A 25,970-nucleotide genomic window follows, 5' to 3' on the forward strand; every position below is an offset into this window, starting at 1 on the left:
GAGCCAGGAGAGCCTGGGTCCAGTCTAAACCTGGCTGCTGCTATAGGGGGCAGGAGAAAATAGTGAGATGCCTTTAAGCACCTGGAAATACAGTGACCCTCTGAGGGCAATCGGCAACTGCAACATGGAATGACCAGGAGAGGCACTACAGAAAATTCCCTAGTAGAGCATGGAGACATAGAGAACATTATTTTTTACAGATTGAAAACGCCCCCGAGGATCTTACACATATGCACCCATGTTTCCAAACTTTACAGAAACTCTGAATTTTAGTTGTGAAGAGTGGAGTTGCGGAAGGAATCAGACTAGTACTTCCATTTGTGACTCCGAAGTGTATCTCTGGTTTCTGATTTGAAAAGAGATAGCTACACCTGTCTGTTGTGATCGTTGTGAAGGTTAACGTGAAGACTAAGTGACGTCATCCAGGGGAAACGTTTAGGATAGCGCTTCACCACTTAAAAATTTTGTCCCTCTAAGTACTTGAGGATCACGTCCTTTAAAAAATAAAATTAAATACTAAACAATTTCAAAATGTAGGCAAGTCTAGCAAAGGCCTCTTTATTCTAGTGAAGACCATTTTAAGGCTTTACACTTTTTTAGAAATATCACATCAAATTATTTAAAAGAATTTTATCGTATTGGTTTGGGATGACTCTAGTATCTTAAGCGCATGCCTAACCTGGCCATTGGATATTTCAGCCCCAATGTTCAATAGATGGTGTTTTGGATGCTACTGCTGATGACAATGATGGTGATGAACAGTGTCTCCAAAGTTAAAACAAAAAGGCTCAGGGCCCAGAAACTTAATCAAGGTCATGTGAAGAGCTGTAGGCTCTGCAGGCAGCAGAACCTGTCTGAAGAGATTATTTATTTTTTATTATTTTATTTTATTATTTATAAGAGAGATAGTGCATGTGAGCAGGGGAGGCAGAGAGAGAGAGAGAGAGAGCGAGAGAGAGGGAATCTTAAGCAGGCTGCACACTTAGTGTGGAGCCTGACACAGGGCTCGATCCCACAACCCTGGGATCATGACCTGAGCCCAAATCAAGAGTCAGGAGCTCAACCAACTGAGCCACCCAGGTGCCCCTATCTGCAGAGATTATTAACAGAAATAAAAAATACAGCAAGGATCCTGAGAAAGGAGCCCTCAGAAGTCGTAATTTCTCTCTATTTTTGTTACCCCGTGTGGCAGTGGGAGAAATTGGCCAGGGCAGACTGCTCTCTTTTGCAGGGTAGGGATGGGATACCAGATCTCACCAATGAAACCCTTCTGAGAGGGTTTCCAATTCCCGGAGCAAGAAGTCCCTGCTGTGAGTCCCGGTGCATCAGCCTTCTGATGAGGACTGGAATCTTTCAGGAGAAGACGAAGGTGGTAGACCCCAGGATAGAGAGGTGATTACCAATCAGACATAAAAACATTTGCATCAGATTTATACCCCGAACTCTTAAGAGTTTGGTGGGCCTGATGCAGTCCCCATCTCTGATTGACCCTCAGGGCTCTGACAAAATTCAGTCTCCTGACCTGGTAAACGGAGGACAGACCTTGGGCTATAGGGACCTGGCCAAGGCACTGCCACATGGTGAGAAATTCCAGTGATCATTTTTTCTGCAGGATGTTCATGGCTTATCTTGCTTTAACAGTGATGCTAGCCACCTGGAAGTTTGCTTTCTGTGCCCGGGACTCAGTTTTTCTGTAAAAATCTATAAAATGAAGGGTTTGTACAAGATAATATTGCAATAGGCTTTGGTGGACACAATTATGAAAAGGAATCCTTTACCTTGAGGTGACCTAGAAGAGTCTGCATTCTAAAAACTTGCTCAGAATATTATTACTCTGTTGTATCATTTTCATAATAACGTGTTCCAAGTGTTTTGTTTTAGGTACTCCATGAAAAAAGGATTCCTAGGGTTAATAAGATAGGAAATGCTATCATATTAGAGGTGAGAAATTTTGTAGTAAGGAGATCTGTTTGACTCAGTGTTTCCTAAACTCAGTTTGCAATTCTACTCTTTTTAAAATTTTTTCAAGGCATCTGTTAAAATGTTTTTCTTGAACTGGTTTGGAGTCCATTATTTTGGATTAGTGTGACTTGTCTCTTCTTAACTGGCCTTTTTCTTGCTGTAGGTCACTCAGAAACTCCCAGAATATGGTGTGCTGGTTCACCGAGTCCTCCCAGAGAAGATGACACGAGAAAGGGAGATGGCCTTGGGGATCTGTGCCAAGGGCATCATAGTGTACGAAGTGAAAAACAACAGCAGAATTGCAACTTTACGCTTTCAGTGGAGAGAAATTGGCAAGATTTCTACTTGTGTGAGTATCACTCAGTTGATAAAGGTTTCAATTTCCTTTGATCTGTTGCCCCTTTAAAGGAGCAGTGGGGTCCTGTGATCATCTTCCGACCAGATAAGCTCACAGCCTGTCTAACCAGTACTAACCAGTACTCCGAGGTACTGTGGCACATTTGGAAGAAGCCTACCGGGGGCCTGGAGAGTTCTCAGGGGGCTATTTCTCCCCACCATGTCTTGCCCAGTCCCTCTATACCCCCATCAGCCATCAGCCATCAGCCATCAGCCAAAAGAGCTACTATGCCCTTCCTCTGTGTAGAGATCTCTTAATTTGGGGAATCCACTGATGTTGAGAGCAAGGTTGGTGGTGGAAGATGGGAGGGGAGAGTCTGCTGTAGGCAGGGTGAAATCTGCAAGGTTTTGAAACATTTCCCTTGTGTTTCAAATTTTCCCCTGCACGCAGCATGCTGAGGCATCTGGCCTGTCTCCTGTGAACTACAGGTGTGCTACAGGACACTGGGGACTGCAAACCTTTGATGCCCATTGAAAATTGAAGAGCATTTTTTTTTTAGAAACAAAAAATCCCTGTTAAATGTATAATGTTTGAAACTGTATTTCAACGCCATTTGCATGAGTATTTATATACTTCCTGAATTTAGTTACAATAAATCTGCCACCCAAAGCATTATGTGTGTTCCCACATGAGAGTGTTCTGGTCCCTAATCTACCTGCCTGTCCTGTGGGTCACTGAAGCCAGTATGCCATTACTTTAGCGATGATTTCGTTATCAAATGTGAAGTTCTTTGTCTTTTGGCCCATGCAAAAAATTAGCTTTTTCTTTCCATTTAATTTTCTTTTAGGGTTTTAAGAATTTTCCTACTGATTAGATTGCTGTTTTAATAATCAGCAATCTGATGTTAGCTTTTCCTAAGTGGAACCTAATTGTTTCTTCCATCTTGGCCATTGAAGATAACATATTGTTCAAATACCACTCTTGATAGTATTTAATGATAAATTATTGTTTGTCTTGGGACACCTGGGTGGCTCTGTTGGTTGAGCATCTATATGACTCTTGATTTCAGCTCAGGTTGTGATCCCAGGGTCATGGGATGGAGCCCCGCATAGGAATCTGTGCTGAGTGTGGATCCTGCTTAAGATCCCCTCTCTCTCTCCCTCTCCCCCTCTGCCCCTCCCTACTTGCATGTGCATGCATGTGCATGCGCTCTTTCTCTGTCTGAAAAAAAAAATTGTCTTTAGAAAAAAAGCTTATATCTAAAAGTAATACCTGAACAGAATTTAATTGAGTTCATTAAAGTGGCTTATAATACACTATCAGGAAATTGACTTTTTCCCAAATATTTTTGACCATATCTAAAAGTAAACAACATTTATATTTGTAATTTTTAAAATAATTTTAATGACTCGACTCACTTTAATTCAATTGAAAGATTATTTGAGGAATTTTAATGATTAAATTAATTCTATACTATTGCATTGCTTCTTATTTTCTTTAGGTCATGGTTAATTCAAAATTTTCAAAGAAATTTGTTTTAAAACATCTGTAAAAAGACAGATAACCTAAAATATAATTTTGAAAAGTAGAAATTTGACATTATAAAGTTGAACAATCCCTTTAAGTAAACGCTTTATATTTAAGTTGTTTTAATGTTTATAGATACTCATTTTCCCATGGCCAGGGACAATTTCTTGATTAAAGCTGGAAAGTCATCAGGCTTACAAGACAAACTTAGTAGCTTAAAATAATAAAACAAAGCAAAGCAAAGCAAAGCAAAACAAAACAAAACAACCTTGCCACTAATTAGGATTTCCATGCCCTGATGATCATCCTCTTCCTCAGCATGAATGTCTTTTTTGTGGCAAAGTCATCCCATGAAATAATGTCACCAATTGCTTGCCACAAATTAGGCATCTTGCACAGAAAACGGGGAACTCTATGAACAATACAGGAGTGAGCTCCAGCATCTGGTTTGAAATTTGCCTAATAGCAGAAGCCAAGATACTTCAAATAATTGCAGACCATTCATCTTTCCAGCCTGCAGGGAAGTAGCAATCGAGATAGAAAAAGACGTCATTTTCGAAGACTGTGATTTATAGGTGTGTTGGCAGTCTGTCTGTGACAGAGACAACATCAATTCAGATTATTCAGTTGAGAAAGTGTTGGTTGTAGAATGATGAACCTCCCCGAGTTAGCAACTGTTCTCGGTGATTAGCAGTAGTTAAAATGCTTGAAGAGAAATGCACGAGGGCAGGAGAGGATACAGGCTTTGTAGGGCTCTCTTTAAGAAAAAGAATACAGTGGCTCAGTCAGTTGAGCCTCCAACTCTTGATTTTGGCTCAGGTCATGGTCTCAGGTTGTGAGATGGAACCCTGAGTTGACTCCGTGCTGAGGGTGGAGCCTACTTGGGAGTCTCCCTCTCTCTCTCTCTCTCTCTCTCTCTCTCTCTGTCTCTCTCTCTCCTTAAAAAAGAAAATGTTGTTCTCTGTATGTAGTGTGTCCTTTTTGGGCTCCTAGGTGACTCAGTTGGTTAAGGGTCTGATTCTTGGTTTCAGCTCAGGTCATCTCTCACAGTTTGTGGGTTTGAGCCCCGTGTTGGGGACTTGGGATTCTCTCTCTCCCTCTCACTCTCTGACCCTCCCCCACTCATGCTTATGCTCTCTCTCTCTCTCAAAAAAGGAAAATAAACATTAAAAAAAAAGAAAAAAGAAAACGAAGTTCTGAGTACAAACTATGAAATGAAAGTGAATATTCATTTGGAGTGAGAAAAGAAATCACCAAAGCTTGTGAATTTAAAGAAGTGAACAAATACTGCAAAACTATGAAGCCAAAAAGTACTACTTTTATTAATGAACTCCCTGATGAGCTATAATTTCTTTCTTCTTTCAAATGTTGGTGGCACGTGCTCTGATTATGTTTCCATGTCATGGCACTTCTGTAGTATTTTCTCTAGAGGCAATAGAAATATAATTCAGACGTTCTTCTAGCATGGCTGGCTGAAAGTTATTTTTATTATTGGTAAGATGCATAAAACATGCAGCTTTGCACAGAGATGCACTTGCTCTTTGCAGTGCCACTGTGGGCTTCTGTGCAACAAGTGAAGGGAATCTAGTAAATTCTATTTCATGTGATTCCTATCCATACAGGAAAAATATCGTGTGATGTATTGAGAGTGCAGTATATACAGTTATAAAGCATATGCCTGATCAGATGGAAATGCCAGTTGATAGGGGTGTTTTTAAGAATTAAACTACAGTTTTTCATTTCTTACAACTGAAGATTTCTGTCAGACTGGCCTCTGGCTCTGAACATTTCAAAGCTCGCTTTCCACGCTTTGCAAGAACACGTGAAGACTTGGCCAGAGCCCCTCCAGGACCCTCAACTTCATTAGCTCCAATGGCAAAATGGTAAAACCATGCTTTGAAGCGGACGTGATGTTATGGAAGCACCGAGTGTGTTTGTGCCGCAACAACAGGGGTGTAAATACGTTTTTCTTGTTTGTACGGAAAACTCTGAGATTCAAGTTTTACATCACCTTGTTCACAGAGCAGCTCGCCTGTGTGAAAGTTTGCTCGCGGATGTGCGTGTCTCATTAAATGACGTTATCAACATGGAAAAAAAAAATCCAGACTACTAAAGTCAAGATTGTTTGCAGCTTTCTGACAGGAAATTCCACTCTTTGTGGTGTGTAATACCTTAAAGCATTAGTGTCTAAAAGGAGAGTCTTGCCAAGAGTTTATGAGTTGAAAGAAACGTGTGTGTGTGGATGTGGATGATTCTCTCTTTTCAGATTTGTCAAGGAGTAGGTATTAGATTTTTACAAAATGACAATACTTATCTAAATTTTTTTTAATACTTGGGTGCACTTAATGTAACATTGTCAAGACTATATGAGAGCATATCAACATGTACTGACCAAAGGGATGGATTCCAAGCAAATATTCAAGTTTAGAAAAGCAAATATTCGACTGCTGGAGTTCAGGCATCATTATAATTGGAATATTAAGAAAAAATTATCAAGGATGTTAGGGAAGCATCTGAGTGTTTGAGAAAACACATTATTAAAAAAATGCTAGATATGGTATAGTTCGATTGGATTCCAAGTCCACTCACATTAGTATAAGGAGGTTCAACATTACATGCGTCAATACAGTGAAAGAATATTTAGAAAATGCTCAGATTTTTAAAATTAGGTTATGGGCAAAAAAGTTTCTCAGAGGAAAAGTAATGAATAATTATCTGCCTTTTGTTAATACTTGACAGTGTGGATGGAGCTTCTTGGAAATGCTAACTACTATGAATTAAAAGGGATTAGCATTAACCAGGATCAGGAGTTTCAGGGAACCCTTTCAAGCATAAGCCCTGTATTTATAAAGTTATCTTTCCAAGAGCAAGCTCAAAGTTCTTACTGAAATACCTAGAATATCTAGAGATTTTATTAAATTTTTTAAAGTTTACTTATTTATTTTTGAGATAGAGTGGGGGGGCAGCAGAGAAAGAGAGGGAGAGAGAGAATCCCAAGCAGGCTCTGCACTTTCAGTGCAGAGCCTGATGTGGGGCTCAAACCCACAAACCATGAGATTGTGACCTGAGCTGAAATCTCAGTCAGACGCTTAACTGACTGAGCCACCCAGGTGCCCCATAGACTAGAGATTTTATTTAGAAGTTATATTTAAATCCATACTTAATATCATCTCTATTTACTTTGTATTTGATTGTTTTTAATAACATCGTGCATTGAAAATAGTTATGGATCTTTTCCACAAAGCTCCATATAGATAGTCCCATGTAGATAATCCTCTCCAGTTTCTCCCACTGAGCTGAACAATATTATCACCTTGTATATGGGCCCTGAAGGTATAAATGAGGAGAAGGATTTCTTGGTGATGTGGCTTCAATTCCTGCTGCATTCTGAGGACTCTTGGTGTGTTTCCTCATCTGTAGAATGAGGATAATGGTATGACCTCCCTCATTCTGTAGCCTTGAGGATGAAGTGAATCAATACCCAGAAAGCACTTAGAACAGAGCCTTGTCCATACAGTAAGTAATACTAGGATACATACAGCGATCTTATCTTTTCTCTAACCCTACCAGCTGAAATTTTGTCTGCACCTTCTGGGAGTTTGTGCAATGAAAACTGTAGGTAATTTAATGGCCTTTCAAAATGCACACGGGGGATTATGTTCACTCCTTGCCGAGGGCCACGTGTGTGCCTGGCTCATTTCGTATTTTATTTTAGCGTACTTCCTGGCAGATAGCCATGACCCGATAAACAAACATTTGCTTTGTGAATGAAGAAAAAAAAAAAAAGGGATTTTCTTTAATCTAAGAAAACATATCGGGCCATGGTCAGACAGACAGTACCTGTCGCACACTTCCGGATGCCTAGTACGTTGATATTGAACGGAGGGCTCCAGCATTTGATAACTCTCTGGACACTTGTGCTTCAAGGATGGTCAAAATGACCAATACATTCAAGTCCGTGTTTGCTTCCTTCAGCGAAAGAAGTTCACCATCACAAGTGGCATCACTGGGAAAAAGCACACGTTTGTCACTGATTCAGCCAAGACCTGTAAATATTTACTGGGACTCTGCTCTGCCCAGCATGGATTTAATGCCCAGATGAGCTTCCTGCCAGTTGCAGCTGGTGAGTAGACACTATATTCTCAACCTCCAGGTCGGAAAGTTTGTTGTTTCATAAAATAATTTGTATAAATGTATACAGTTGACCCAGAAACTTCCACAAAGTTTTAGATGTCTCTAACAACTCAAGAAATACCATCTTAAAATGAAATACGTTTTGTTTTTCTTTGGTAAATGCTGAAATAAGTAAATGGTGGTGGGTGGGGTAAATGGATACCATCTTTCTGAAGTGCAATTGGGAACATATATCAAAAGCCTTTTAAAAAAAGTGCATGTCCACTAGCCCTGCAGTTTTGCTTGTTGACAAATATTTATCCAAAGGTGATAAATATGGAAACACACAGTTGTTTATGGGCTCATGGGTGTTCACTAGAACATTATTTGTGATAGTGACCATTTGGAAGCAAGCTAAGTCCCCAAACACGGACGACTAGCGAAATAAATCACAACACATGTCTATAAGTTAGACATTAGAGTCAGTTTTGGAGACTGATGACACGTGAGAATGTACATAATATGGTGCTCAATGAGGGAGAGCAAAACACGAAGCCGTATCTTGGCGTGGATAGAGCTCTCTGCAATGATGGGCTATCTACACCGTTCTCTATGGGGGGGCACTACCAATTTGTACCTCCTGAGCACTTGAAAGGTGGCAAATATAACTGAGGAACTAAATTTTCTCTTTTATGTAATTTTAACTAACTTACATTTAAACCTAAATGGCCACATGTGCCTGCTGTATTGGATAGCACGGGCATAAACACCAGGATAGTAATTTGGTCGGTGTTAATGTGTTATAAAATGAGAAAGGACGAATATGGAAATGAACTGCACCAAAGTACCTTTGGGGGCTTGTTATTCCCTTTGTGAGTCAGGCACACAGGCATGATTATTTCCCCTTTTGTGTGTTTTTCAATAGTCACCAAACTTTAACAATGCACATGTATTATTGCTTTAATTAGGAAAGAGACTATTAGTGAAAATGAGGCCACACATCACAAAAGGCTAGTTCATATTTACTGAATATTTAGGAAGTGGTAGGGAACCATTTGTTACTGTTATTAGTACTTTCCCAGGCAGTATGCTAAGCCCTTCCATGAATTATCTCATTTATGCTCGTAATACACTGTTTCCTTAAATCCCAATTGTCTGGCAGCTGAATGAGGCAGGCACCAGCATTACTGGGGGAAGCAAATTGAAGCATGGAGAAGTTAAGTGACATGCCAGCTGGGTGCCAGGGCTGAGGTTTGAACCTGTGGCTCCCCTAGCCTAGTGCTTGTGCATTTCACTCTGCAGTACAGCCTTTCATAACCTGCCAGAACAGGGACTTTCGGACTAGAGAAGTTTGGCTTTGCGTGTTGGATTTATCACATTTGCTATTGATCTCTAAGCATTATTTATTCTTTACTTAGGAAAGAGAACAATATAATATAGTCGTTTCAGCCTTCATATTCATCCAGTGGTCTCTTCATGCACATTATTAGGGAACTTGCTAGCGATCCAGAATCTCAGGCACCATATGGATCTACTGAGTAAGTCTGCACTTGACAAAGAACCCAGGTGATTTGGATACACATAAAAGTTTGAGAATCCCTGGCTTGGAATGTGACCCCTGCAGCCCAGTAGACTCAGGGCGGTGACATTTACTAGCTGTGTGACTTTGGGCAGCTCACTTGCCTTCTCTGAGCCTTGGTGTCCTCAGGTGAGCACACCGGCATCTCTTGGGCTAGTATGTATGGTGTTTCTAGGTCCATGTCTCATGTTCATGGCTCCGTGTGGGAAGTAATAGCAGCTTCTGCTTGTGGGGATTTTGTTCAGTGCTAGCCAGTTCATGTGGGGACTGTGAACGCTGGGTTCTGTGGTCCTGGAACACGGCATCAACCAGGAAACGAAATCACTGAGTGTTTTGATGCAGAACGAAACATAGAAAACAAAGGGGGTATATTAGCAGCAAACCAAAATAAACTATAAATATTTCACTGAGATCACAGAGTGGCAGTTTTAGGATGTTTGCAGGGAGCTGGAGATAATGAATGTAAATTAATTATATTTTACCTGCTATTGCTGAGATACAGCGTGAAACGTCATCAATATTGCTTTTACTGCCTAATACCACTGAATGTAAAAAATTTATACAGATCCACAGTCTCCCTTGTGAAACTAGACCTTCTAGGCTTATTTTGCTCATAATATATTATTCTCTCAAACTGCAAATACTACCACCCTAAGAGTTTTCAGGAATCTAACATTTGCATTAAAAGGATTATTTCAGACAATTTTTCTTTGTTGAGCTGGGTTGAGGTGATGCTATTCTCTTGTATTTTTTCTTTTACTGCATTATTATTGACATAAATATGTAAGTTTAAAGTGTAAAATATGATTGTTTGAACACCTATATATTGCAAAATGATTGCCACAATAACGTACTTAAAACCTCCATCCCTTCCCATAATTACATTTTGTGTGTGTGTGGTGATAACGTTTAAGAGCTCCTGTCTTGGGGCCCCTGGGTGGCTCAGTTGGCTAAGCGTCCGACTTCGGCTCAGGTCATGATCTCACGGTCCGTGGGTTCGAGCCCCGCATCGGGCTCTGTGCTGACAGCTCAGAGCCTGGAGCCTGCTTCCGATTCTGTGTCTCCCTCTCTCTCTGACCCTCCCCCATTCATGCTCTGTCTCTCTCTGTCTCAAAAATAAACATTAAAAAAAATTAAAAAAAAAAAAGAGCTCCTGTCTTAACAACTTTCAAAGATATAATAGAGTATTGTTCACTATAATCACCATGCTATATACTAGATCCCCAGAACTTATTCATCTTATAGCTGGGAGTGTGTACTCTCTGTCCAACATTTCCCCATCTCCCTTAATCTCCCTTACCACCCCCAGGTCCTGGCAACTACCATTCTCCTCTCTGCTTCTGCTGGGTCAGCTTTTTAGACTCTGCATATAAATGAGAGTATACAATATGTGTTTTTCTCTGTCTGACTTATTCCACTTAGAATAATACCCTTAGAGTCCATCCATGTTGTCTCAAATGGCAGGATTTCCTTCTTTTTGATGGCTAAAAAATATCATATATATGATGTATAAATATCATATATGAGGTATATATACACACATTATGTAACATATATTATATCATATATAAAATATATCATATATAAAAATACATATACACACATTGCTTCTTCCGTTCTTTTGTTGATGGACACTTGGGTTGTGTCCATGTCTTGGCTATTGTATATAACGCTTCAGTGAACACGGGGTACACGTATCTCTTCAATGTAGTGTTTTGATTTCCTTCAGGTACATGCCCAGAAGTGGGGATTGCTGGATCATACGGTAGCTCTATTTTTAATTTTTTGAGAAGCCTCCGCACTGTTTTCCATAGTGGCCGCACCAGTTTACATTCCCACCGACAGGGCACCAGGGTTCCCTTTGTTCCACATCCTCACCAACACCTGCTGTCTCTTGTCTTCTCGGTAGTAGCCATTCAGACACGTGTGACATCTTATTGTGGTTTTGATTTGCATTTCTCTGTTGATGAGTGATGTTGAACACCTTTTCATTTGCCTGTTGGCCATTTGTATGTCTTCTTTGGAAAAATTAGACAATTTTTCTTTGCCTTTAAAAATATTTCTTCACAGGGGCTCCTGGGTGGCTTGGTCGGTTAAGCGTCTGACTTCGGCTCAGGTCATGATCTCACGGTCCGTGAGTTCGAGCCCCGCGTCGGGCTCTGTGCTGACGGCTCAGAGCCTGGAGCCTATTTCAGATTCTGTGTCTCCCTCTCTCTCTGCCCCTCCCCTGTTCATGCTCTGTCTCTCTCTGTCTCAAAAATAAATAAACGTTAAAAAAAAATTAAAAAAAATATTTCTTCACATTAGAAACTCTGTCTGCAGATGCCATTTTCAGTGATCGCATCCAGCTAGGAACCGGCCATGTCCATCTATCTATCTAACGGCCCCGTATGGCCTTCAAACTCAGCGTGTCCATAATTGATCTCATCCTCCCATACAACTCTCTCCACCATGATCTTTGTCTTGTTCAATTGAGACCACCCACTCGCTCTGCAAGAAACTGGGTGGGGGAGGGGGCCTGAACCCGCATCCTCTCATCACATCCCACCTGTCCCCAAGTGCTCTCAACTGGGCTCACTGCTGGCCGTCATGTCCCTCTAATTTGCCTTGCTCTTGGCCTTCAAAGTGACCTTTTAAAAGCACCAATATGACTTGGTGTTCTTTCATGCTGAAAATTTGCAGGGGCTTTCTACTGTCTGCAGGGAAAAGCCCAGACTTAGGATGGCATGTCAGACTCTTCCCAGCCTGGCCTGAACCTTCACTTATGTCTTGCCCTGAGTCCTTCTCTTTGCTCTCCGGCTACACTGCATGTTGTCTTGCAGGCTGCTGAACACATGAAGTTATCTCACGTGCATAATTAAGCCTGAGATCACTGTCCCTTTGGGCCCTGGTGATCAGAAGGCTGAGCATGTCTCGGATACATCCCCATGCTGCTGCCTTTGTCTCTGTGTCCTGGGCACCTCCATTTCTAGTACAGACTGTGGAGTCAGCTGACTTGAGTGTAGGTCCTGCCCTACCACTTACAAGCCCTGAGACCTTGAGCAAATCATTAGCTCTCTCTTAGCCTCAATTTCCTCCTCTATAAAATGGGTATAATAATATCTACCCCAACAGGGTTATTGTGGAGTTTAAATAAGGCCATATAGTGAACATGTTCACCACTGTCCCTGCCACATAATAAGCATTCAGCATATGTGAGTTGTTGGTGTTGATGTTACTGTTCTTATTGCCTCGTGTCTGAATGGGCCCGGGCTCTGGAGGAAGATACTATATGACTTGTGCAAAAGCTGCAGGTCATATTTAACTTGACTATAGTCCTTTGTTCTTTCTTGCCCACTGTGGGTGAATAATAGTACCAAACGTCTCGGACACAGAAAGTTCTCAAGAAATATTTGTAAAAGGCTACCTTGTTCAGGGGGCACAGCCCTGGCAAGGAACCAGACACGAGTGTAGCAAAGGGGGTTCTGCCTGAGAAAAATCGATGCTCACGGACACCCTCAAAGTGGAAGCACTTCACCGTGCTTTAGATACGCGTATATGCAGACAGACAAGACTGCAGCCACACAGGCGCCATGTGCCCAAGCATTTTTTCCTTCCCCGTTTTAGCAGGGAGCAGATGGCCTGAATATAGTCATCATTTTCCTTTTTCAAAATACAAACTTGGCTTTATAAAGCCTAGTTAATTTAAGAACTCTATCAATCAAATCTCAATTTCTTATGAATGACATGAATAGTGAAGTGGTAAGAGTCACTTACATGCATGGTCTCGAGTCAGGGGATTCATCAGAGCCATTTATTACATCCTTCCACGTGAAGGAGAAAGGGAAGTTTGAGGCTAGGAGGCTCAATACATCTGATACGTATTCATATTTCAGAATATTGGATCTTAAATATTACCAGGGAAACTAAACTGCGTAGAGATTAAAGACTGTAATCCAGGGGCCAGAGCCTGGTCTTGGAGCCCAGGTAATTTGAAGACCCACTTGTTACATTTGGGAGGACAGTTTTGTAAAGGTACTGAGCAGAGTGGATGGTGACAACAGATGTTACACAAGGCTCTGCTGACATTTGTGACATCGCCCTGAGTGTTAACACCCATCAGACCCTTGGCTGGGGGCTTGTCAGCTGCAGGGGGAGGGAGAGAATCCTCTTACCCTTGCTGTGTTTCCGAGGTCGCTTTCACTAGTGAGTGCTAATTAGGAAGGCTTGGCTAACTGCAAGGACCCCGTGAGTCAGCCTGAGGATAAATTGTGGAGAAAGAAAAGCAACAATAGAAACCGGGGTCTGTGATGTGTTGTTGCCCTGAGAGTGATAGATCGAGGGTCAGGCTTGCGTGTATTTATGTTGTTTATCTTTTTCTTCCAAGTTTCAGACCATGATAAGTGTGTGCAAATGGCCAATACGAGTCTTGCACACCTGGCCCAGTCTCAGCCTCTCACTTGGATTCAGCGGCTGTCGGACTCGGAAAACGCGCTGTTCACACCCGCACCCGGGCCAGAAGCCACTGCAGGGGGCCTGCGGCGCTTGTCTCTGGATAACTTCACCTTGGAAACCAGCAAGGAGACTGCGGCACGGGGGATCCGAGGCAGGTGGGTTTAACACATCTGTTCTCTAAGCCCATGCCACCTGGTACTTGGCCCTCCGGGGCACTCTGTACCTGAAGAAGTTACTTAAAAGATGTCGGTTGGATATCTAAGGGGAGTATATGGTCACTCAACTATCAGCCAGTTCCATGGAGATTTCCTGAAGGCCGGCTCTGGGCAAAGTCTATGCTAATGTCTACAGGGCAGACACACCATCCCCCTGGGCTGCTCTATGTTGTTCTGGTGGAGAAAGAACTAGGTGATGGAAGAGGACAAAGTAAACAAGTTGTCATTAGCCTGTTTGGCCTTATCATGAGCCAAGTACTGTTCTAAGCACTTGCACACATCAACTGATTTTACCCTCACCACCCTGCGAAGAGGTTTCTGTGGTTCTTCCAGGTGTACAGGGGACAAAATGGAGAGTTTGGGCTTTGAGCCCATCTGGCCCTGGAGTCCACACTCCTAACCTTTATACTACGCTGTCTCTCTACTGATGGATTGCTTGTCATTTGATTTGTAACTGAAAATAATGAGCTTCTAAACACAAATTTACATTATAACACATGGATCCGTAAATGTAGAAATAGCCTCGAAGTTGGATTACACTTACATGGCAAGTTATATAAATAGCTTGGATTCACAGGCAGCACATGACCAATGGAGGTTTTCTGGAGGAGGTGTTTTTCTGGAATGAGTTATACATTTGCTTCAGCAAGAGGGTACGGATAATTCGTCCGAACTGCAATGTATGTATGTACCTACCTATCTATCTATAATTCTTTTCCATATAAATACATATATATGTAATTCTTAGATTCACGCCCCAAATTCTGTTGATGCAGATATGCATCACCGTGCACCACAAACAAAATCAGCAATGATGGAACATGACTGTTAGTGTACCTAGTGCTGCGTAACAGACTCCTCTAAAGCACAGGGGCTTAAAACATCAGCCATTTTGTTATTCTGTTTCCCAGTTTTCTGGGATGGAAAGTCAGGCAGGCTTCGGTTGGGTGATTCTTCTGCTTCATGCAGTATTGGCTGGGGTCACTTAACAATAGCATTCAGCAGGACAGTACTCAGCAGGACTGGTCTGGAGGCTCCAAGATGACTTCACTTACACGTGTGGCCCTTTGGTAGGGATGGCTGGGAAGGTGAGCTCTGTTGGGCACCTCTTACTCCCTATCTGGTCTCAGGCCCCCCCACCGCCCCCCCGCACATGGTGCCTCCAGCCAGGTAGCCAGGCTTTTCCACGGCGGCTCAGGACTCCAACAGGTCAAGGGGAGGCTGGCAGTCTTCCTAAAGGCTGGGCCTGGAGCCGACACAGTGTTGCTTCTGAAATACTCTTTTGGTCAAAGCAGTCACAGGTCAGCACAAATTCAAGGGTAGGACAAACAGACTTCACCTCTTGATGCAGGAGTGTCAAAGAATTTGTGGCCATTTTTACTCTGGCATTTAAATTAATAGTGCTTTACAACATTTCAAAAGCCAGAAGAAGCTATGATTGACTCAAGGCCACCTCGAGAATGTGTTGATTGCAAAGGATCCTTCCTGAGGATGAGGGGCTTCCGGCGATCTGCCCACGGGCTCGCACAGTAGGGCCTCACAGCACTCCATGGCAGCCAGCCTACTCCAGAGAAAGCCGGGTGAGAGTCCTCAGCAAACCCTGCTACTACTTCCATCTTAGTTCACAAATGCCCAATGTTCAGAGATCTTGGCAACTCGCTTTGGAGGTTACTAGCAGCCCTTACATGAAAAGGGAAACGGGGTCCTTGGCCATCTGGAAGGCCCCAGAAGCACAGTCGGAGACAATGACTGCAATGCTTTGTGGAGATGGTGCCAGGAAGCAGGAGTGAGCAGGGTGAGACAGGAGGGAGAAATCAAACCAAGGAGGGCACTGCCATCGGAGTAGCTGGTGTGGGCAACCAGGGCTGTTTCCCAATAAGAAGTGTACAGAAGGCCTCCCAGAATTGTCTGTCTGAAGGACAGGCAGGCGGACACTTCCGGACTGGCTCCTACCCCCTCTGCTGGAACGTTGTCCGTGGGAGGCATGAATTCCCCCATGCTTTCAGGCAAGTGGGGGATAGCGGGGGCAGAGGGCAGCCGAGATGTATGACAAGCTCTAGGGCAGAAGGAGGACCACACTGGACGTCATCAGCACGAGCTGAGCCTGAGCTCCCGTGGGACTGCTCACCTCTGCTGTGGTCAGAGGAGGTGGGCTGAGGGCGGGCGTCCATCTGGCTCTGTCGGTCTCCGTGGCATGAATGAGATGTTCAGCATTTCTACTGTGGCTGGTGCAAAGATGACTCAGCCGGGGGCCCCTTCAGACGGGGCTCTGGAGCCAGCTCAGCATCTTGCTGCCTGCTCAGCCATCTATTGCTGTATGATTTTGAGCAAGTTATTTAATGAGTCCCTCCGCCTCCTCATTTGTCCATGGTGATAACACACCCACCCCCTGGATGGCTGTGGGAATTAGACCATGCTGGAAAGCACTGAACATGGGCTGGGCCTGTGGTCAGTGTCCTAATGGGGGTCCCTTCTCCTCGTCTCTAGAGGACACGGTAGGAACACCCCCTAGAGGGATAGAATGGGTTAAACATATGTGATTATTTCCAAATGAGGGGGCTGGAGAAGGCTGCATGGGGCATGTGACACCAGATCGTGACGGCTGGTGGGTTTGGGCACAGGGAGAGGGAGGGTAGGATTCCTTGAGTAAAGGCCCAAGTTAGTCTTGCTGGAAAAATTGGTTGAGCACCTGCTGTGTGCCAGCCCCGGGCTAGTGGCGGAGGATGCAATATGAGCAGGACAGACACAGTCCCCGCCTCGTGGCACTCACAGACGTGACAAGCCCAGGGGCCTGTGTGGGCAGGAGCAGGCTGTGCTGTTGGCCTGCAGCCCGGAGCTTGTGGCTTGGTGGCTGGAGCCGGGACAGGAAGGGTGGCACTGCATGCCGGCATTCACACAGGCGAGGAGGGACCCCAGTCCCGGCGCCATTCCCGAGTTGTTTGTTCAGCACGCCTTAGAATGGAGATGTCAGTGGGGGCATCAACCCTGACACACCACCCCTGCCTCACCCTCCTCCCCCTGAGAAGCCGGCTCCCCATTTCACATCACCTTTCCTGTGAAAACTTTCCTGACTGTCCCTGCAAAGGGGTGGCTCCTTGATGTCACTGGCTCCTTTAAGAACAGCCGCCCCTGTGGTGCCTGGGTGGCTCAGTCGGTTGACTTTGGCTCAGGTCATGATCGCACAGCTCATGAGTTCAAGCCCCGTGTTGGGCTCTGTGCTGACAGCTCAGAGCCTGGAGCCTGCTTCAGATTCTGTGTCTCCCTCCCTCTCTCTGCCCCTCCCCCACTCACGCTCTGTCTCCCTCCCCTTCAAAAATAAATAAACATTTAAAAAAAATAAAAAAATAAAAAAAGAGCAACCGCCCATGCCCTTCATGCCCTTCTACCCTGACATCCACATGTATCTACCTGTCTGCTTGTTAAACAGTGAACTTCCAGAGAACAGTAGCACCTCTGCTTTTTCCTCAGCTCTGTGGCCAGCGTGTGGAGGCTTCCAGGAAATGGTCTTTTTTTTTTTTTTTTTAAGGTTTGCAGTAAAATACACATGACATAAAATTCGCCATCTGAACCATTTTTAAGGCTATGGTTCAGTAGCAGTGTTAAGCACGCTCACGTTGTTGTGCGAACGATCTCCAGCACCGTTTTCATCCTGCAGACTTGAAGCTCTAGCCACAAACCCACAATCCCCACCCCCCCCACCCCTGACTTCCCGAGAGCCACCATTCTACTTTCCGTCCCTATGCCTGTGACCACTCTAGCTGCCTCCTAGGGATGGAATCATGCAGCGTTTTGTCCTTGTGGGACTGGCAGGAAGTGCCAGCCCCTTATCCTTTTTAAACAACAGTGGCACGTGTGGCGGGATCAGGCAGGCCGTAGAAACCTGGGGCATGAAAGTCCTTCCCTTTCTCCAAAGGTTGTCCCCAGTGACCTTGTCCTCAGAGCCTCTGTTGGCCCCTCCAGGACTCCTGGGAGTGTCCTTCCTGTAAACCCAGGAGCGCTGCGCAGTGCCTCTCCTTGGGCACTTTGGTGGGCTCCACGTGGTGTGAAAGGCACCTGTTCTACATTCTGCCGTGGGCTGGGGACTCCCGGAAGGCGGAGCCCACCTCCGATCCACCTTTGCCCTCAGTGTCTTGCCAGCCCAGGGCCTGACACCTGGCGGGGGCCCAGTCGACTAGGGTTGAACCTGCTGAAATGCACAGTACAAACAGAAGCCAAGCCAGAGCGAGGCCTCATTCCTAATCTCTGAAGAATGGCTCTGTGCTTGCCCCTGGCCCCCGCACTCACCTCCTCTCCCCCTTCACTCCTGTCCTTCCCTTTCTAGCTCTGGCCTGTCTGAACAGAGTGGTGCCAGGCTCCATGCCAAGAGCACCTGGCATCACTGATCCAAGGGAAAGGCAAGAGGCTCCGTGGGAAGCTGCCTGCACCCGCATCCCTGCCTTAGTCTGGCTGCCTGAAACAGTGGGGCGGCTGTGAGCTCACTGAGGCTGGAGACAGTCTTGGGGGAAGAAGGTTGGCCTTCTTGGCCTTCCTTTCTTCAGATGAGGCCCACGCCGGCTTCTTCCAGGGCTCTGAGCCCCTGTGGCTGTGCATCTACTTTTCCCTCTTACTCTCTCTCTACTTTGCTCATCCCTCAAGGTAGCTTATCGTGTGTACAGCTGATCCTGGGGGTGGGGCAGTGTCACCACTTAATTCATTATTCCCCTAGGGCATAGGATATTCTTTGTTCTCTAGAATGCTGGCTCTGCAAAGGCCAGTTGGATGCCTGCATGAGAAGTTCTTGTTCGTAGCTTGGTATGATTAGGGGGTAGCCCACCCAAAGCCTGCAAGGGTCAGGCAGGTGAGTTACTGCGTGGAGCCCTCAGGGCCCATCACAGTGGCGGGGGGGTGGGGGGGGTGGCTGGACTAAACACAAAAGCAAACAACAAAAAATCAGGACCTTCATACTCGTTACTTTGTTTTGGAGCCAAACGTGTGATATTACTTCACGAGTGTGGGAAATAAGAATACTATTCCTATTATATGGTTAAGAAAACGGGGGTTTGGAAGGGCCGCATATCCAACACAAAGGAGAGACAGTAGGAGGCTTATAGGGGGCCCAGGTGACTCTAGGGTCCCCTCTGAGTCAGAAAGACCCCAAAGCTATTCTTTCTAGTACACTCCTGACAGCCACGTCAGCCCGTGATGGGGTGTGTCTGCGGGTCTGCTGGCTGGCCAGGCATGCGGCTACCTTCCCCACGAACCATACTCAGAAATGCCAGGAAACTGCCTCTTAGAGTCATCTTTTCTCATCTGGTGGCCTTTCCCTGCAGCCCCTGCATGGGTCGGGAGCAGCTGGAGACCATCTCTTTGATCCAGAAGCCGACGACTCGTGACCATCTCTCCGGGCCGCCTGTTCCCAGCGTGCACAGGGGTATGGGCCGGGGCGTGGGCTAGGTTTGGGAAAAAGGCAATCCTACACATGACGCTTGCTTTTAAAGCTTTTGCCACCACTGCACGCTGCCTTCCCAGTCGTATTCACAGTCTTTGTGATTTTTCAATTAATGTCAAAATGACTTATGGTCAGGAAGAGCCCTTGCAGTCCCACTTTGGCTTGGGCTGGGGGCATGTGGGTCTGAAATGTGTCAGTGCTGGTGAAGGTTCTCAGCGCTCTGGTCCCACACAAAGACCTTCTGTGGAGTGCTGTGGTCAGAAATGCACTGTCCGTTTCAGCTACAACTCTTCCCCGACCCCGAATATCACCAGGCAGCATTCTCCCTGTCGTACATCCTCTGGGGAAGACCCTAGGGAAAGTAAAGACAAAATGATTCCAGAACTAGAGAAGATATTTAGGCTTAACAATTCCCCCTAAGCCTGGGGAATCCCACTGAGCAGCACTTTTTTTTTTTTTTTTTTTTTTTTTTGAGAGAGAGAGAGAGAGGGAAAGAGAGAGAGGGAGGGAGAGAGAGAGAGAGAGAGAGAGAGAGAGAGAGAGAGAGAGAGAATCTTAAGCAGGCTTCACACCGAGGATGGAGCCCAACGCGGGCTTCAACCTCACAACCCTGTGATCATGACCTGAGCCGAAATCAAGAGTCAGATGCTTAACCGACTGAGCCACCCAGTCCCTTCTGTGCTGCTCTGTACCATAATTGTCCGCCAGGGTCTGCCAAGGTCCCTGGGGGGAGGAGAGATGTGGACAGCTCTGAGCTGTGGGTCATATTTGGGGATTTTCCCATGTGCTCTGTGGCCTGAATTGGAGCGCTTCACCCCAGGACTCCAGCTCATTGAGAACAACCTCAGAGCTCTGCTTTGGGTCCCCTCTAAGACCCAGGCTCTGGGGGAAGCCCTCCAGGGTACCCTTGCTGAGCTATGGGACTATGTCACCCCCGATTATTAGAGACCCAGGAGGGGAAGGCTTTGCTGTCCCATGTCGTGCTCTAACTTTAGTTTGACTTTTCATTGCCCACAAGTACATCTTTGCTCAAAGTCTGTCTTGTCCCAAGACCAATGCAGAAAGATACTAGCTATAGGAAGTTGTATAGAAAACAAGTACCATGCCCCCCACCCCCACTCTTGTCTCTGCTCGTCATGAGCCTGTACTGACCCAGTGAGGCTCTATGAAGCAAGCGTGTTGACCCAGTGATGGTAATCAGAAGTGTGTGTTCAGTGATCCATTCCCAGTGTTGTGTGTGCATGTGGACCTGTGTCTGTAAAACACTGTTTACCCCTTTTGTATTAGGTCTCAGATAATTTGAGGAAAAGCACAACATGGGGCTTTGTTTCCACCTCTAGAGCCACAAAGTAACAGGAGAAAGAGCTTTATAGCTGAGCCGGAACGAGAAATCGTGCATGTGACACTGTGCCGGGATCCACGTCGTGGTTTTGGTAAGAGGGCTTCTGGTAGGTGAGACCCAGCCTCTCCCTCTGGGCAGAAGGGAGGCTTGTGCCATTTTCCCTTTTGACTTTTCTACTCCCCTCTCCTGCCTCTCTCTCAACTTGCCTTTTTCAGTGATCACTTCTTTTTCTTCCCTTTAAGTGTCCCTAACAAACAATGGAATTTCTGGGTCAAAGTTTTCCTTTGATACTGTAATAGTGATGTATGGGGACAGATCATAGCTACACTTGTGAACATAGCGTAATATATAAACTTGTTGAATCACTATGTTGTACACCTGAAACTAATGTAACATTGTGTTTCCAGTACACCCAAATTAAAAAAAAACATCTCTTTCCTATTTCTGAATCTACTGGGGCAAAATTCAGTGCCCATTGATGGGTCGTGTTCCCAGCTTTAGCTGTGCTTACTAATGGGGGGCAGTCAACTTTTATCCATGTGTCTGGCAGAGTAGAAAGAACTATTTGAGAATCAGAGGACTTAGATATAAGCAGTGCCACTTGGTAGCTGTGTGATCTCAAGCAAATAACCTAACCTCTCTGGGCAGCAAAATCATTAAGTATCATCTTATTAAATACCATTGGATTATAGGTTTTGTCATCAATGAGGGAGAAGATGTTGGCAAAGTTGACCCTGGCATCTTCATATCTTCTATTATACCTGGGGGACCAGCTGAAAAAGCTAAAAGGATCAAACCAGGTATGTCTTTTTAAATTGCCAGACACACTACCTTAAGGAATGTCTCTTTCTTTCCTTGATGGTATTATTAAGATGCTTTATTTTTCCAGGAGGGCAGATTCTAGCCTTGAATCACATCAGTCTGGAGGGCTTCACGTTCGACATGGCTGTTAGAATGATTCAGAATTCTCCCGAGAGCATAGAATTAACCATTTCTCAGTCAAAAGGTGTGTATGTCTTCATCTGTGTTCAGAAGCCGGAGAACCTCCCCCATTTGCAGGAGGTTGTTATCACCTCGAGGTACTAGATCTTTGAGATTACATAGGTTTGGCGTCGCTTTTCTCATGCTGGTGGCTTGCAGAGAGGCAGTGTTGTGGCACAAAGCACTAAATTCTGTAGTTCTTTGGGCAGAATGGGCTCTACTCTTGCTTGGTCTGCCCAATGGGAGTGGTCTCCTCCATTGAGTTCTTTACCAGATGTGACCGATACAGCCATTGTGTGTTTTCCTGCTCACTCTTCTTGCGTGACAGGGAGGACATTCTTTTTGTCACTCAAGTCCTTATGGAAAGTGGCTGCTCCAGAGTTTCTACATAGCTGGGGCTTGGTTGGATATGGCAATCAACTGGGGAGGAGACTGGAGAGCTGTTCTTGAAGGTGAGCTCATATAGCAAGTGCACTGGTCTTACTGGCTAAGACTTGGCATGTTGGAGATCAACCTAGAGAGTCAAATTCTTTTAAGAGACACTTTTATTTATCCTTTAGGTGAGTATGAGAGAGCAACAATTTCCCACATCAAAGAATAATATTATTACGTGCTATTTTTTTGGAGCAGGTTTGGGGAGATGAGTGGAAGTAAGGAGGGATGTTAACTTTCCCTTCCCTCCCAGTTACTTGGAATCACTACTGTGTTTGGGATGAACGATCCTGTAATTGAACCGCAGACTGCCCACAAATCCCAGCTCCTGGATTTCTTTCTCACACTCCCAGTTCTCTGGACAGTTTCCCCGTATGTACAGAAATGCTTCACATCACACCAGCCAACGTTTTCTTGGTCCTAAACGTAGGCACCCCATTTGCCTTGCCCTGTGAAAGGCACGTGCGTTCTCTCAGTCTTGCACACGTTGACCCCCGTGGCCAGATGGTTTTCCCAGGTGTGGTAGCTGCCACTGGACAGAAGCCACAGGGGATGGGAGGTGGCAGCAAAGCTGGAGCATCAGCCATTTGCTTTCTACCCTGTGTTTGGAGCTGACCTGGGGGCTCGGCCCCAGCACTTGTGAGACACCAGCCCCGGTTCACACTGTCTGCTGGATTTCCCAGCACTGTCCCTGTTCTTCACATCCTAGTTTAGGCTTCCTTTCATTCCCTTCCACATTTTGCACAGGACTAGGACAGAAAGGAGGAACCGAACCATCCTTTTTTTTTTTTTGTCAGGAAACGATGCAGCTGGGCTGGGATCGGTTCGGCATCGTTCAAGGCTGGCTATTGGGATGGGAGGTGTCAGCAGTTGGCCCCCAGAGTCTGTGAGGCTCAGACCACAGTTTCACACTAGAATTTTGGACATCAGCCTTCCCATAATGCCTGTGAATTACATGTCTTTCCATCTTAGGGCCCCAGTTACCTGTTGGTAAGTGTGAATCACCACAGTTGGCGTTCCTCACACAGCTGCCAAGGCTTCACTGCTGTGCATTTTTTTAAAGTTTTCTTTCTTTCTTTTTTTCTTTCTTTCTTTTTCTTTTTCTTTTCTTTTCTTTCTTTCTTTTCTTTTTTTTTTTTGAGAGAGAGAGAGAGAGAGAGAGAGAGAGAATCTTAAGCAAGTTCCATGCTGTCAGCACGGAGCCCAACATGGGGCTTGATCCCACAAACCTCGAGATCATGACCTGAGCCAAAATCAAGAGTTGGATGCTCAACCGACTGAGCCACCCAGGCACCCCTTGACTGCTGTGCATTTGTCTGTGGTTAGGCTGCTGTTGGGGGCAGGTGCTCTGGACCCGAGGTCAAGGACAAGACAGATAACGTTCCCATCATGGGAGTCATCACTCTCTACGACAGATTGAGTTTTAATTTCCGCAGAAGGTCTCCTAGCTTGTATTTCCGTTAGGCAGGCTAACGTTATATAGCTTAATTTTTTATTTCAATCATAAATCCTGTCCTCATCTCGCATGGAGTGTGTGGAAGAAAATGAACAGATGCTTACAACATTGCCAGAAGGACAATGACAATAGAATCTGTGAATGAAATGGTTAGGGATAAGGCATTAAAGAACAATGGCCCCACCATTCCCTACTGAATACCTTTATGCTCGAATAACTTCCAATCTAATTCATTAAATTACAGTTCATTCAATGTGTGAGTTTGGGTACTTCCCTGTGTGCTAATGAGTCTGTATCAAAAGTAAACCTACTTGTGTGTTTATATATACAGATCTAAAAAAAGTCAGACTAGTATACCTTCCTCCCACATTTATTTGTTAAGCAGCTAATATTAACATATTAATAGTAAATACATTGGGGTGCCTGGGTGGCTCAGTGGGTTAAGCATCAGACTTTTGATTTGGGCTCAGATCATGATCTCACCATCATGGGATCGAGCCCTGGGTCAGGCTCCATGTTGACAGTGTGGAGCTGGCTTGGGATTCCTTCTCTCCTTCTCTTTCTGCCCTTCCCCTGCACACACTTGCACTTCCTCTCTCAATAACTAACTAACTAACTAACTAACTAACTAAATAAATAAACATTAAAAAAATAGTAAATACATTTATTGAGGCTCTAGCATGTACTTAACTAATTTCTCTTCATCTCTCTCTGTCTATATGAAAGATCTCTCTACATATATAACTTCTAAGCCCTACCAACCCCAAAAGGTAGTTGATACTATCTATATTTTAACTAATAAGGAATTTGAGGTCCAGAAATGTTAGGTACCTTGCCCAAGATTTTGTCTATTGATTCCTGACCTCATGTTCTTTCCCCTGTTTTGTGCCAGGTCAAGGGTCAGACATGGGGTAAATACGAATTAGTTGCCTAGCCTTCACCCACAAGGAGTCCGCCATCTTGTTATTACCAAATCTTCCCCAAAAGACCTAACATGTTAGTCTTTGGATCACATGGTGACTACAGGCACGCTCAGCGGGATCTCTGGAAGAGGCTGAGTTTAAGAGCACCACCACATGCTTGCTGTGGGATCCTGGGCAAGCTACTTAATCCTTTTGACTCTGCTTTCTCATATTTGAACTGGGATAACACCATCCTGGTGGATATGTCGAAAAGATGTGTGTGTGTGTGTGTGTGTGTGTGTGTGTATACATATGTGTGCTTATGTGTGTGTTGATGTATTGCTCATCACATGGCAATAAATTAATAAGGTGGAGCTGGCATTATTAACTCTCCATTTGCTCCCATATTTTCATAGTTGGGTCACAAACCTCTACTTAGGTTTTTCAAATCACACTCAGAATCTTCCCTTCCTCTATTCTAAATACATCATTCTTTCCGAGGTGCTAAACTGACATCGTTCCCAGCAGCTATAAAAGGTCTCTCTGTCATTGAAGGAAAATACTGTACCCCATGTAGCATGATGCCACTGAAATGCCAGCCTTTCCAAGCTGTTGACTTCTTGGCTTGTTTTCATAGGTATTTGTGGAAATACCCCAAGTGAGGAAAAGAATAGCCCAGCCAATTCTGGGGTCTTCTCTACAGACAGCCCAAGCAACGGGCACCTGGGAAGTTTTTCATCATGCGCACAGGACCAGGAGAAAAATACTGAAGAACTAGAAATGGCTCAGACTCAGAGCTTACTGCCCAGGGTGAGGCCTTAGCTTTCCCCTCTGTCATTAATGGTAATCATCCCTTGGTTCACTCTCTAGAATTTGGAGAAAAGAGAACAGTGTGGACTCCAATAGTCCTGGCTCCAAATTCCTTCTTTGCTCTTTTTTTGCCATGTTAGCTAGATAGAATTTACTTACTCCCTCTGACCCTCAGCTTTCTCATCTGCAAAATGGAAATAAATGGCTGCATTGCATGGCTATGGAGAAGAACATAAAGGGGAAAAGGCAAAGCCATGCCTGGGCCGTTCCCGGGCTGTAGGGCTCAGTCTTTGAACCTTCAGTGTCCTCAGTCACTGATTATAATTGTTACTGGTAATAACATTGACTGCTACCAAGGGCCATGTATGGACAATCAGGCATTCCGTAATTCTTGGCCTCTAGTTGTCCCTCGAGATCCAACTCAATGGCTTTGCTCTTGACAATGCCAGGGA

The 25,970-nt window shown here is 44.8% G+C and overlaps 1 protein-coding gene across 6 annotated transcripts in view; it reads left to right on the top strand.

Annotated features, from left to right (window-relative positions):
* FRMPD2 (FERM and PDZ domain containing 2) overlaps positions 1 to 25,970 on the top strand; it is a 101,082-nt gene that overhangs the window by 46,942 nt on the left and 28,170 nt on the right. For all 6 annotated transcript variants that reach the window (XM_078434501.2, XM_078434502.2, XM_078434503.2 and 3 more), the window contains 8 exons: positions 2,126 to 2,311; positions 7,802 to 7,949; positions 13,885 to 14,107; positions 19,477 to 19,577; positions 20,936 to 21,028; positions 21,630 to 21,737; positions 21,827 to 21,943; positions 25,346 to 25,518. In XM_078434501.2, the coding sequence (XP_078290627.2) occupies positions 2,126 to 2,311; positions 7,802 to 7,949; positions 13,885 to 14,107; positions 19,477 to 19,577; positions 20,936 to 21,028; positions 21,630 to 21,737; positions 21,827 to 21,943; positions 25,346 to 25,518 (1,149 nt within the window). The remainder of the gene's footprint in view (positions 1 to 2,125; positions 2,312 to 7,801; positions 7,950 to 13,884; positions 14,108 to 19,476; positions 19,578 to 20,935; positions 21,029 to 21,629; positions 21,738 to 21,826; positions 21,944 to 25,345; positions 25,519 to 25,970) is intronic.

The sequence above is a fragment of the Panthera onca genome, chromosome D2, assembly GCF_046562875.1.
Source record: "Panthera onca isolate mPanOnc1 chromosome D2, mPanOnc1 haplotype 2, whole genome shotgun sequence".
Classification (NCBI taxonomy): Eukaryota; Metazoa; Chordata; class Mammalia; order Carnivora; family Felidae; genus Panthera; species Panthera onca.